At 43.1% G+C, this 14,976-nt stretch overlaps 1 protein-coding gene across 1 annotated transcript in view; it reads right to left on the minus strand.

The window, feature by feature from the left end:
• Positions 1-345: 345 nt before the first annotated feature.
• LOC147684201 (uncharacterized) overlaps positions 346-14,976 on the minus strand; it is a 522,357-nt gene continuing 507,726 nt past the window's right edge. Inside the window, exons 59-61 of the mRNA XM_086942611.1 lie at positions 9,798-9,847; positions 4,558-4,667; positions 346-755 (exon numbers count right to left, since the gene is read on the minus strand). Coding sequence (XP_086798737.1) covers positions 687-755; positions 4,558-4,667; positions 9,798-9,847 — 229 coding nt within the window. The 3' untranslated portion in view covers positions 346-686. The remainder of the gene's footprint in view (positions 756-4,557; positions 4,668-9,797; positions 9,848-14,976) is intronic.

A 14,976-nucleotide genomic window follows, 5' to 3' on the forward strand; every position in this document is an offset into this window, starting at 1 on the left:
ATATACATGTGCAGCATGTCTAATCCATATAGAGAACATTTCAGCCTAATAAACTAGTAAGAGGCATACTGGCTTGGATGCCAAACGCCACACTCAGCACTGTTCTACTGGAGGTGTGTCTAAAGTATTCTAACTCCAGTGCTGCATTTCATCCTACATCTAAACCTCAATACTCAGTCTTTCAGCTTCATAAATCATTTGTTATTAAAGAGTTTCATATCACATTGTTCAGAGAACATTTCACCTGTTTGCAAGAGTCAAGAATCTCTGAGTAGCTGGACTCTGGTCTGGGCGCAACCCATGCCAAAAATCGCAGCCTTGGTTATTGCTACAAATTAAAAAAAAAAATCATAGTTTCAGCAATGCTATTTTTGGTATAATGTAACATAGGAAATAAATATAGGCATTAAAAATGATCACAAAATATTTGCATTAGTAGTTCCAAGCAGAATAACTAGATGCTGTTTGCAATGTGGGGCCTAGAGTTCAAAGCTTGTGTTGCTGTTTATGTGTCTGACTGAGCAGCCATGTTGGGTGATACATTTTAACAGAATGGTTTGGTAGCTGCTTTGTTTGCGAGATTAATCTTCATGGATTGACTTTTTTCGTGAATGCTGTAGTATATTCTTGCTCCTCAGCTTTCAGAACCAGCAAAGCTTCATAGGATATAGGTGTGGCAGTCTCTTTCACTCTACTGAGTTCCCTGACTCAGTGGATAAGCTTTCAGACAGCACCTGTGGTCTGGCTATTTTTGCCTGTGGAGCAAAAAAAAAAAAATAACAAGCAATATTAGCGACAGGTCAATTTCATAGAGAACAATAAAATCATAAAACACTTTCCCCATTAGCCAGCAAGATGACTCCCTTGATGTTGACATCTGCTGTGACATGAAGGTGCCAAGATTTAATCTCAACATTGATAATATTGCTTTTCATCCATCCACATGTGTTAAATAGAGTACATTGGATAGTAACAGTCTTTTATTTATAGTGTTTAAGAAATAAAAACAATTCTAGTATGTAGAGCTACTTAAAAACAGGTTAGTATAACTAAATACAAACAGGCTATTCACCCCAACCAATGTGTACAGATTTGATCTAAATGCTTGTGTAATGCAATGCATTGTATAGCAACACTCATGGGTGCAAATGGTATGTTTCATGAACACTGTGGGACAAAATAACAGTACACAAAAATATCATGGCATGAATACAAAAGCTAAACAAATACAGTGATGATAACAATATATAGGTAAAAATACGTTTGCATACTTTTATATCCATACACACACGCATGCATGCATTCACGTAGACACACCCATTCACAAGCTTCATACTCTGGATCCTCAAATAAAACCACACATCAGTAGACCTCTAGTCAAACTTATGTGCTGCCCCCTCCCTCTCTTCACACCCTGCTCGCTTGACCACCTTCCCTTCAGCACTCTCTATACTAGTATCAATCATGGATTGACACATATTAGTGGTATCATGATCCATGTGGGATGTGTGATCTCACATTCACATAAACCAACTTTAAGCTCACATCATATCATCCAAGGATCAAGCCTCATTATTATGCTGTATGCTGTACACCACACTCGCCTCATTCACACGGGCCAGCTGTAGGATGGTATTGCATAGCACCAATCCCACTCCAGTAAGCAGAACTGTTGAGGAGCTGTGTTGTCATGCATAGACCTGTATCTTTAACATTTTCATCTACATGAAATGGTGTTTGGACAACATATCAAGTTTTTTAATATTGGGATACAGACATATTGGAAAACGAATATCATGGTACAAAAATATAATAATGCAGAAATATTGTTGCAAAGAATATTGTTTTTTTCAGGTAAGTAATATTGTTATTAAGAATATTGTTGTTTTAATATCGTTTTCAATAATATTGTTGTAAAGAATATCATTAAAAAAATATTTTCATGTGTTTCGGTTCATATATGCATTTCATGTGTTAATATTGTTTGCACAATTGTTAATTTTTAAAATATAGTTTGTAATTTTAAGTGATTTCGAATTTGTATTAATTCAATTGTTAATAGTAATGTATAATGTTGTAGCATGGGTTTCTAGGGGGATACGGTAGGAAGTTAATTAAGTAATAATTAATTAATCGTTGTTAAGTAAATATGTGATTGGTATTAATTATGCATATTATGTAATAGTTATTTAATTAATTATATTGTAGGTGCTGAGTTGCTATGTTTGTAGAAGTATAGGGTAGGAATTTAAGTAATAATGAATTAATAATTTTTAAGTAAATATGTGATTGATATTAATTTTGCATATTATGTAATAGTCATGTAATCAATTATATTTTAGGTGGGGGCAACTAAGTTTGTAGGGGTATAGGGTGAGAAGTTAATTAGGAAATAATTAATCAATCGATGTTTTATTTAATATTAATTATTTAATTGATTATTAATTATGTAAATTGTGTGATAATCATATATTGTAGTTGCATTTTAGGTGCAGGTTACAGGGTTTGTAGGGGTTTATGGTAGAAAGTTAATTAAGTACTGAGCAATTAATAATTAAATATGAATTGATTATGAATTGTTGGAGTATTAAGTATGTACATTGTGTAATACTGTTTTTTTTAATTATAATTTAGTTGTGGGTCTCGAGATGTGGAATGTTTTCATGACTTAGACAAAGATTATTTTTTAATCAGTATTGGAGTTATTGTGTTCCCCGGAGTTCGTGTTTCCAAGTGTGGTAGCGATAGGAGGAGGATCTTCTGTTAACTGGGCCCCTCACCCTAACACTCAGCACTATTGTAAGGGTCCCGGCTAGGAGGATCGTTGAGGCTGCAATATAGATGTATATATGTGTGTGTGTGTGTGTATATATATATATATATATATATATATATATATATATATATATATATATATAAAGTAAAGTTTTCCGTGTTACCTCTGCCAACAAAGAACGGTAATGGATTAAACCCAGATCTGTTGACTGGGTGTGAGTGTTTGATTGGTTCAGATGCTCCGTCCATCACCACCCTCTTTTGTACCGCTTTGTTCGCCATAAGTTGGCAGGGTATGCTCAGACGTGAGTCCCTTGCTCACTTTGCCACTGGATTCAAGCATGCTTGGCTGAAGATGGCTGAAATGCCAGAAACCGGTCCTAGGAAGCTTGTTTCCGGTCCAGGGAAGGCATGGTTTGGCAGTTCGGGCTGGACTGTTCCCATGAGGCATAGGGTCAGACTGATTTGCATATGACCATGTCTGAACTGGGGTGGCAGAGTGGGCTAAAGAACGGTGATGGATAAAACCCAGATCTGTTGACTGGGTGTGAGTGTTTGATTGGTTTAGATGCTCCGTCCATCACCACCCCCTTTTGTACAACAAATGGTGGCAGGCTCCGGCAAGAACATGCTCCTTTTCACCTCAAAACACCAATCTTTCACATCCATGAAACAGATTGCGCCGAACCCAGTATCCAATTTAAACATGGTTTATTCTTTCAAAATGACAAAAAAACGCCCAACGCGTTTCGGAACAGCTGTTCCTTTCTCACGGGTCAATTAGACATTTGATTTCACCCATTACATGTAGTGCACCAGAAGTGTAAACATAAACATAGGCGTTGGTTTAAGGAACATATATTACATAGCAATTCTGCCCCAGTTGGCCATAAGTCTCATTCATATATCGTTACATGATTTACAAACGGAATTCCGGCAGAATTGTATAGAATAGGAATTCTGTTTAAATTGGATACTGGGCTTGGCACAATCTGTTTCATGGATGTGAAAGATTGGTGTTTTGAGATATATATATAGTAGTACATTTAAGTAATTAGAAAACAACTTTTCATATATAAAATATATATTTGTAATAATTGTTATATATATATATGTATTTACAAATAACATTACATATTAGTGAGATGTATTTAATTATCTTTATATTAAAGGGATGTACTAAAATATTTAGGATTTACTACTTTAAACTATATATATATATATATATATATATATATATATATATATATATATATATATATATATATATATATATATATATATATATATATATATAAAGAAACTATGTATTTGTTGTTGTTTAATGATATCACTGTGAAACTATTTTTGAAAAATATTTTTGTACTTACCATTATAAGGATAAGTAACAATATTTGTATACACAATATTTTTGACACCATATTTTTGTTACACAATATTGTTGGTTTCAATATTATGTCAGTGATCACCTGAAATATAAATATCTGTTCTCAGATAGGCACTGTCTGTAGCAGAAGCCGTTCACATCCAGTACAGCAGTTCTTAAAACGTTTAAAAGGTCCCACAAGACTGCATTACAAAAAAGCAGTACAGGCAACCTGCTGTCATCACAAGTGAAGAGCGGCCAATGAATGTGTAGATTCAAGGCAAAGGCCTCACTTCTCTACATAAACTGAGGCTGTTGGCGTCACTGTAAGAAAACCACAAACTCAGATAGAATCATTGTTTGGAACAAGAGTAAATTTGCAAAGTTCAATGCCACACAAATCCTTTCAGATGTACCTTCATAGATGTGTCAACGTTTTCCAGGTGGGCTTTCCAGCCTACTAGTGTGGGTGTGTCTTTGGCATTAGAAGCACATGGTACACCTGTCTCCTGCAACTTTTTGAAGCCTAAAAATCAAACATAGTAGAGTGAGCATGGTCAAGTTATGTTTGTTTACCTTACATTGGCACCACAATATTCATTAATTCACTCATTCATCCTCAGGGCATATTAATTTACCCCCTAAGCATACAATAATAATTTCGTTTTTAAATCACAGGTATTGGACTTGAAGCACAATTAAAAGGAAGTTACATACCTTTTATGATGATCTTTCTGGTGGATATGCTATATAACCACAGATTCCTCCCATCGTGAATACCCCCAGGAGCTATTCTGTATCCTGAGAGTTTTCGTAGAAATGTCCTTGTGGGTCAGCCGGTGGTGTCATGTTGCTCCGTGTTGAATCTGACATAAAGATTACATTAGAGCCCCTATATAGGTGCCCCCTCCACACACTGACATTAGCTTCTATCTGAAATCTGTTCAGGCCATTGGACCAAGACAACCACACTGCGAGTCTGCAAAGTGGTAGCAGCCTTTGCTTTCTTAGAATGAATGCCTAGGCCATCCAGCGGCTGTTTCTTGACCAGTCCATAGCAGATTTTGATATACAATTTGATTGAGCAAACATCTATTCTGCACAATGTTTCCCTTCTTTGCCCCAGATAACTTCACAAAAGGCTGATTGTCCACCTGATTGGTCCTTGGTACGAGTAATATAAAAGCTCATGGTACAAGTAATATAAATACTCAGAGGTCTCTTTGGATCTAGGTGCTGAAGTCTCTCGTCCTCTTCAGGTTAATGAGGCAGGGCGGAGAAAGCTAACAGTTGAGATAGACTGCCATAAGTGGAAAGGCTTGAAGCAGGCGTTAGGATTGACGCAGCATGTTAGAGATAGGGCACCCCCGAGCCTTGCTGGAGCTGCGGGGATGCATCACGCATCTGCCCATCAGAGCGCCACGGTGCGCCACATTGTAAATGCGGCGCATCAGTGGTGGCGCACGGGTGGGCAGATGCATCGCAACTCTTCTAGCGCATCTCTGCTGATTATCAGAGATACGCCAGAAGTCGTAAATCTGCCCCTGTGGATTTAGGCCTAGATCTCTGTACTGGAGTGAATGTATGACTTTGTTCTGCATTCTGTCTATCAATTGTTACTTTTTCATGGTAGGGACAGCTGTGTATTGGCTCAAATAGAATGAACAGGAGGAAAGGGAGAAATCGATTGAGACCCCACTGGAGCATCATAACATATATGTCAGCTCCTTGACGAAATGCATCAAAATAGGTAATTTAAACAAAGATGACTGATCAGGTAAACATAAGAAGTCTGAAAGAGCTAACAAATAACCTTTAATTGTCTCCACAGTAAGGTGTGCTGGCTACAGAAAAGCAAAACATTAAAGAACAAGTTACTTACCTTTGGTGACAATATATCCGTAAGAAACATTGGTTAGTTATACATTTCTTACCTTAGAATTACCCCCAGGCACCAGAATGGATAAGGGAAGTTTTTTGTCAGCAGTACCCCTGGGTGTCGAAAGGTGGCGTCGGTCGGCTCCGCGTTCGTCATTGGTGTTGTGGTCGACGGGGTGACATCGCAGTAGCTACTTAGACGACGCCCTCGAGTGCTGATGTCAGTTCTATAAACGACTTTCCACACCAGAAGCGCAGAGCCATGCAAGACACTGACCACTGGTGCACAAAACTAGGGCCTAACAAAGGCTGAAATGGCTGAGAGGTAGCCCTTTAGAGTGCCCAGAGTAGAGCGCTGCTGGGCCAAAGAAAGGAGGAACAAGAAAACCTCAGAAAGAGGGATCCACAGCCTTTGCTGTGCACAATGCCACAAATGTGTTCCATCTTCTTGCGTATACAGTCTTAGTGGAGGGATGCCTGGCTGCCAAGATAACATCACAGACTTCGGGAGGAAGGTCGAAAGCTGTCAACTGTCGCTGCTCAATCTCCACGCAAGGAGGTGAAGGCTGGACAGATTCGGGTAGAGGATCGTCCCCTACTGCTGCGACAGAAGATCCTCCCAAAGACGCAGTTGGATTGGAGGATCGATGGCCAGTTGTAATAGCTCGGGATACCAGACTCTTTGTGCTCAACCCGGAGCCACAAGAATAACTTGGGCTCAGTCGCGCCTGATCTTTTTCAGCACTCTGGGTAGAAGCGGTATAGTAGGAAAAGCGTATAGAAGGCTGCTACTCCACTCGCAATGTAGAATTGCTGACATTTCGCATTCTCTTCGTTGGGGAGTAGATCTAACCAAGGCTCTCCCCACTGTCGAAAGAGACCTTGCACCACCTCCGAGTGAAGAAGGCATTCATAATCCATCATGCACCTGCAGCTGAGGTCGTCCACCCTGGCGTTGATAGAACCTGCCAGTTGTTGAACCCCCAGGGATATGCCCTGATGTTCCAGCCATGTCCAGAGGTGAATGGCCTCTTGACATAGTGTCCACGACCCCACCCTGCCCTGTTTGTCACAGTACCGCATGGCGGTGGTGTTTTCCGTGAACACCTTCACTACTCTTCCCCGGACAGAGGGAAGAAATGCTTTGAGTGCAAGACGAATCGCCAGAAGCTCCAGAAGGTTGATGTGGAGCCCGGACTCCGCAGGAGACCAGAGGCCTCTGATATCCGTCTCCCCAATGTGGCCGCCCCATCCCAGAAGTGATGAATCAGTCACCACTGTAAATTCTGTTTGGGGAAGGGAGAGGGATCTGGCGTCGACCCAATCCTGGTTTGATAGCCACCACTGCAGTTGGTGTGCAGATTCCTCCAAGATCTGGCCACAATCGGACAGGTTCCCCTGATGCTGTGCCCACTGGAACTTCAGGTCCCACTGCAGAGCCCGCATATGCCATCTGACATGATCCACCAGCAGGATGCAGGAGGCCTTCAGGCCCTTTAGCCGGAAGGTCATCCTGACCGAAACCCGGGATAGACGCTGAACAGACAGTCGTCGAGAAAGGGGAAGATTGGAACCCCTGATCTGCGTAGATGAGCTGCGACCACTGCCATCACTTTCGTGAACACCCAAGGGGCACTGGTAAGTCCAAAGGGGAGCAAGGTAAACTGGAAGTGCTCGTGGCCCACCGTGAACCGCAGAAAACACTGGTGGTCCGGCAGGATGGGGATGTGGAAATAAGCGTCCTGCAAGTCCAACGCTACCATCCAGTCTCCGAGGTCAAGGGAAGACAGGACCTGAGCAAGAGTCAACATCTTGAACTTCTCCTTCCAGTGGAAACTGTTGACGATCTGAGATCCAAGAAAGGACCCAGGTCCTGGTCCTTCTTGGGCACCAGAAAGCGGGAATAGCAACCAAGACCTACTTCTGGGGCAGGAACTCGCTTGATGGCTCCCTTGGGCAAGAGAGCCATAACTTCCTGTTGGGGAAGGGCCAGATAATTCTCCGACTTGCGAGGGTACTGAGGTGGCATAGATGGAGGAGTAGTCTCGAAGGGGAGGGAGTAGCCCCTTCAGACTATCTGAAAAAACCACCTGTCCGACGTGATGGTATGCCAGTGGGGGAGGTCATGGCGAATCCTGCCGCTCACTGCCGTTTGACCGGCCTGAAAGGTCGGACTGGGAGGGTTTGAAGGCTGCCGCTTTAGAGAGGGCGGTGGGGGAATGGCCCACCCGCTGGCCGCCAAAACCACGGCGGTGGTTCCCACGTCTCCGGCCACGCTGGGGTGGAACAACTTGTTCCGGCCTGTGACTTCGGATGGAACATGGTGGGGCACCCCTTCCATAGCCACAAAAGGGGCGAAAAGCAGACTGTGCAGGGTGTGGGGTGGAGATGGCCAAGGACATTTGGCCGAAGCCCGAGAGTCCTTGAATTGCTCTGGCGCACTGTCTGCTTTGTCACAGAACTGGTGATGGCCATCAAAAGGTATGTCCATCAGGGTGTCCTGGACATCCCCAGAAAAGCCAGTCCACCTCAGCCAGATGTAGCGTTGAAGGGCTACCGGCGTTTAAATCATCCTACCCAGTGAGTCGGCGGTGTTCAGTCCACAGCAGGTGGTAAACTTTGCTGCGTCTCTCCCCTCGGCAACTGCACGGGAAAGCATGGCCCGGGCCTCCTCTGGGCACTGGGGCAGGGCATTGCGCCACTGCCAATGCCGTTGCTGTAGTCGGCTGATCGAGGTTAGACACCAAAGGTGGAAATCCTGGAGGGCTTTGGAACGGCACCGACACAATGAGGGCCCAAATGATACTGAGGGTGAACCCGCCGGCGTGGCTCCTCTCACCTCTGTGGGGCCCAATGGTGCTCCATGGGAAGGTAAAGACCTAAAGATAAGATGAAGAGAGTTATAATACTCACTCATCTGGGTCATTGACACCCCAGCTCCTGGAAAGAAGGGTAGGAGCAGGTTGGAATTGTATATGGCGTCCTCAACCGGCAAACAGGAGGAGCTGTGAGGAATGAAGTCTCAACATGGTAAAGTTGGGGGATGCTGCAGCTTCAACCACCTAGCTTACCTTGGGACGTCGATAGGGAGTGATGCCCCCGAGAACACCTCCTGGAACAGTCCCAGGAATGGACCTTCAGATGGGAAGGATCTCATCAATGGGAAATCTCTGAGAACCATGTCTGACACGCTGCCAGGAGTTTCTTTCGACATTCCTTGAGCGCTTTCAGCTTCAACTGCCGAAAGGACCCGCAATCTTCGAAGTCTTGGTATTCTCCCAAACACTTAATGCAAACGGAGTGAGGGTCCGTAGCTGACATCTGTCGTGCACAAGAGCCACAAGGCTTAAAGCCTGACAACATGAGGAAAAAGTCACACTGTTTCAATGACAAAACCTGTCGAAGAAGGCCAGAAACTGGCCTGTGGAACTGCTTTTCTGTATCCGCGGTGCAGCACAGAAAAGAAGAAATTGATGCCCACATTCCACAGGGTATTTATATGACTCAGCTGATGCCACAACCGGAGTCCACGTCAATACGGAGTCGTACAACGCCGTCCCGCGCGCCGAGTGACTCCTGAAAATATTTCTGGTTACAGGCTGGCACCTGGAGATAATTCAAACGTTAAGGAATCTGCGGCTAGATTTCTCTATCAGATTGAAACCAATACGCTATTAAAACAGTCTAAGCAAATTCAAACAGAACTAAAACATACACAGTTTTTATCTTTTTGCCAAATTAAGTAACACCGAATTGAAACATCTTGAACCTTACTCACCAAACATTATTTTATTGTAGTTTCTATTGTAGAAATCAGTCTGCAAGAAACTGTAGTGAAGAGAAATAAAGATTTAAATGAAAGAGAGCCATACACAGTTAGAATTCAACTAACAATTTTTCAGGCCCTTTCTTCTTAGTTCTGTCTTCCCTTTAATTTTTGCTCTTTGTGATCAGGTTTTTCTGTTTTATTATTTTTATTGCCACAGTCTTCCTTCCCATCTCCTGAATGCTCAACTTTATGTATTATACTCTCTCCTTTTCTCCTCCCTGTTTACAGCACTCTATCTCATTTGCACATTCTAATTATTGTCTGCTGTCTTTACTTCATAATCTACCCATCACCACCCTGTTCCACTCTTACTCTATCGCTCACTTTGTCTCTCTCTATGATTATCGTTACTCTAATGTCATTGTCTACACGGTTTTCATCTCCCATTTGTTTAACTTTCTTTTAGTACGTATTGATTTGTCTGTCCCCATATTTCAGATCGCCCTGAGGGTACTTCTTCAAATAAAAGTACATCATTAAAATATCACAGTAACAAATGTACAATAAAAATGCACCACAAATAATTGTATCCTAAGACAATCTGTAGCTCAACTGTAATTAGAAATTAATGTCTTTTATTTTCACCAAATACTGTGATTGTATGTGCATGCAATGAGCAATTTGAACTCACTATGTTGCTCTACATTCCGTACTAACTAACAGGGAATAAGGATTAATGCTGGATTTCTCTGCAAACAAACATTCAGAAAGTTTGCTTGTACTGCAAAACTTTAACTAAATCTCACAAACCTGCAAATGCTCACTTAACGCGTTTCGAGAACTCAACGCGTTTCGAATGACCAAGAGAACTTGGTTCTCGAAATGCGTTGAGTGAGCATTTGGCAAAATAAATCAGTTTCAAAGAAATTAGGTGCCGTGGATTGTTATCGTTGATGGTGATGACAGATGGTGGATGTGAGAAGTTGGCCTGGCATATGATGTTTACTATTCTAGTGAGCACCTTGCACCAGTCCAAACAACCTTTATGGTGATGGTTGTAAAGCCAACCTTACAGACCAGCTATCCTAGAGGTAGCATGGACAGAACAGTCTTAGGCTAAAAGACTCTTGAGAGCGTGTAAAGCCAGCTCTTTTACCATATGTAACCCCTTGAATATCAAATTAAAGGACACCACACAGGATATATAACATATATATGTATTTATTTACTACCACACTCCTCTGAACTCTTTATGAGATCAAAGGCAAAAGCACATAACAAGTTACACTCAGAAATACTTTAAATAGCACAATTTACAGTTAGGCCCTAGGGGCACGTAAAACCATATACTAAGTAAGTGGTATAAGAACCACGACTTGGGAAAGGAGAGGGCCTATGGCCTAGGGAATGGCTGGGGCTACACTATCTGATCCTTAGGTTAGGAGTAGGAGGCCCACAGGCGGCGCGTGCAGAGTCAGTACTTTCATGCAAGAGTCAAGAGAAAGTCAATAGGAACGTAAAAGGTAAGTAAATGAAGATTTAGGACACTTCCGGTGTAGCTAGAAAGATACAACTAAAAACCTAAACACTTGGATAGCTAATACCCTTGAGAGCACCGAAGTACTTGCGTTACCTCACCCACAGGAAGCAAGTGCATAGGTGTGAAGATGTGTCGTGTTTTGCCGTTGGAGTGTATGGAGCCTGTGAAGAAAGATGCTGCAGGCGACCAGGAGGAAGATGTCCGGGTGGATCCAAGGGTGGATCGAGGATGAAGAGGACCTGAAAGCAGAGGGGACAGAGTCTAGGTCACTAGCCAGTGACCGGGTGGAACCAGGGAAGGAACCAGACGTCGTCAAGGAGCAATTAGGTCCTGGGGTGAAGCTTGTCGTTGCAGCCACACGGACCAGGAGGTGTCAAGGACGACCAGGTGCTGGAGAGGAGCTGTCCCACAAAGGTTCTCGCAGATCGAGGGGTCGGCTTCCGGATCGGAGCCAACAAGCCTAAGCAAAGGCAACCCACGCAGGATACACAAGGAGCTTCTGGTGCAGACCAGGAGGGTCTGAGGTACTTCACCTTTGCAGGGAAGCAAGGGCCAGTCTGGAGCAACCAGACCAGCGATGGAGTTTCAAAAAAGGATCGTCGCCAGGGGCTACTAGCCAACGGGCCAGCAACCGGACAACGCGTCGAGCAGAACACTAGCAGAAGGGCCCCACGCAGATCTCGTGGAGTGTGGAGGGCTGGTCTTCGGTGCAGGTGGAGCTCGGTGTCGGGTATCTCAGTCCACAGGGCACAGCTTCGAGGAGGCCTCAGGAGCTGCGCTGTTAGCAAGTTGACGACTTTTCAAGCTACCTGCTTCCACGGGTCCCGACTCCTTCCACGGGGCTCAGCTGTGCTGGAATCAAAGCAAGCCGTCGAGTTGCTGGATGGTGCCTGGTTTCCCAGGGTGGTCCCTCCTTGGCCACAAGAGAGATTCTTCAGTCTTCAGCTTGGATGAATGTCGAAGGGTCCAGAGTTTCGTCTTCAGTCGATTCCAGGATTAATCTAATTTCTCCCGGGTCAGCTCCTACCTTTATCCAACAAAAGGGGGTTGGGTTTCTCACTAGGTCCCTTCTATAAGTGGGATCAGGAAGCTGGGTGGTTACACCCCCTTTCCTTTGTGTAGTTTCAGGCCAGAGCTGGGGCTGGAGTGCCCCAGCAACCGGTTTGAACTGGGGTATGCATGAAGCACCTAGTGTGCCTCAGGCAGTGTCTCAATCTATTCAGCCCTACCTGTCCCAATACACATCCTCCTGTCTGGGGTGGTGCTCGCACTTCCCCAAGCAGGAAACCTATTGTCCAAACCTCCGTGACTGGAAGGACTCCCAGCAGCAGAAGGTCAGACTTGTATCTGTGGCAGCAGCATCCATTTTGTGATGCTGGGGCTCTGGTTAACTTTAACTGGGATAGTCAGAACTAACATGTCTTCTCCCTCTAGAAGGGTGGAATGCTACCCCCGTCGCCAGAATTGGCGAGGGGGTAGTATTCCAAAGTGTATGACACCTTATACGACATGTTTTGATAAAGCCAAACCAAAGTTAGCATTTAACCGTGAGGTTCATAATGCACTTAAGAGTATATGGTATGGCAGTACCATATTACAGCTATAACGACATGGTTCCGAAAGCTGCAGACAGGCTCAGCTCATTGCCAGAGCACCATCTCACACATAACCAAATACTCTGCTTCCAGGATTGTTAAGGCCTTTCATAGGAGTGGCTTACAGGTTATTATGTGTCTATATGTAAGGAGGTATAGGAATACTACACCTAAGCAAGGAGTGATTACACAACCTTGCCCCAGCTAAGTGATCAGCCAGTTGTGTCTATTTGAGTGGCCAGCCAGAGGTGGCACAATACATGCTGCAGCCCCTGGTAGGCCTTGGTTACACCTATGCCCTGAGTACCTATGGTACACTTCTACAGGGGCTGACAAGGTGAACCAATTCCCAATTGGTATGTACCTAGAGTACATGGAGTCCATTTTACAGAGAGAGCAGATAGCCTGGGGTCCTGAATAGCAGGATCCCATGCCAACGAAGTCGAAAACCAGCTAAACACTAGGCAAAAAGTTTGGGGCAGCCAAAGTCAGGTACCCACCTTCCTACAGTGTGTGTGTATATATATATATATATATGAGAGCAGGGATTCCTCGGCAACTCGCTCTGCGCTCGCAGACAACGCCTCCACGCCAGCAAGAAAAGAGGACCGGACCAGCAGAAGTCAGCAAGATGGTATTTATTCTGAACAGAACCAGCGACGCGTTTCGGGCGGAAAGCCCTTGATCACGCTACAACATGTTTCAAAACAAATGCTTTTTTATAGGTGTATGGAGTGAAACTGACACCGCCTCCTGGAGGCGTCCACCAAAATCACGTGATAATGAGTAAACAGTGAAGAAACACTCATCGCTGATACAATATTATTTACAAATGCTGGTATACACAAAAGTTCTGACTGGTTAAATCCCAGAATTACTACATAGTGTTAAAAGAATTTTTCAGATGTAAATACATCGAAACACCTGTTCTCATGGAAAAAATATATCAATGACATATATACCAATGTTGTGCAAATATGCAAATTTGTACCATATAGCAGCGATCATATTAAAGTGCATATACAAAAAGTGCATAAGTGATGAGAATCTAAAGTGCAAAAAGTGCGGGAACATTGCAATCTCCTATTGGAACAGTCTCATATTTTGTATACCAATAGATATGATTTAATTCATTAGACAAATCCTATGCTATTATGAGTTTTTTTTAAAACAGGTTCCAAGTAAGGAGAAAAAAAGAGGGGAAGGGGTTGTTGTCTAAGAAGCTAAAAATGACAATATGTATAAATAAGACCATATTTCATGTATATACACTGTTTGCACCCACCTACACATCTGACCAAAAATCCTAGAAAAAATATATATACAATATATATATAATGCTAGTTGAGAAATAAAATGCACATTCAAATGACCAGACTAAAGGTGAAAGACCGAAAAAGGTGGGGCCCCACCATACGAACAACAACATATGTTACACCAAAATTAACATTATATACATCTCCATCCCGCTAACCTATATATACACACATTAGGTAGACTGCCCAACTATCTCCAAAGGTGCACCTACTATTTACATGTCAAATGCAAAACCTCTTTTCGATGTATTAACGGATGTACAAAGAATACATGTACATCAGAGTCCTGTATAATGTAAAGACAATGCACTGTATGTTAAGCCAAAAATAATCTAATGGAACTTGAACATTGCAATCAATCAATAAATAGGGTCGAATAAATACATAAAAAAATGGATGGTATTGCATAGACAAAATAAGGCGCTCAGAGTATGTCACCATGAGTGAGTATGAAGGAAAACTACACTGGTTCTAAAAGCAGATCATGGGACAGAAGATAAAGGGACCACAAGGTACTTCTAATAGGGAACCTAACTAGAAGTACGTGTATAATACAGGCAAGAACAGCAGAATGCAATCCAAATGTATTGAATACCCTACAGGAAGTGATGCATTTCCTCAATGTTGTTGAGCCCGTTGGGCCAACGACTATCGAGTTCCAATATGAACCTAGACTCAAGTTTTCTGAGTTCCGCCTCACGGTCACCTCCTCTATTCAAGCTGGGTACAGCCCCGAT

Source organism: Lissotriton vulgaris, chromosome 11, assembly GCF_964263255.1.
Source record: "Lissotriton vulgaris chromosome 11, aLisVul1.2, whole genome shotgun sequence".
NCBI lineage: Eukaryota > Metazoa > Chordata > Amphibia > Caudata > Salamandridae > Lissotriton > Lissotriton vulgaris.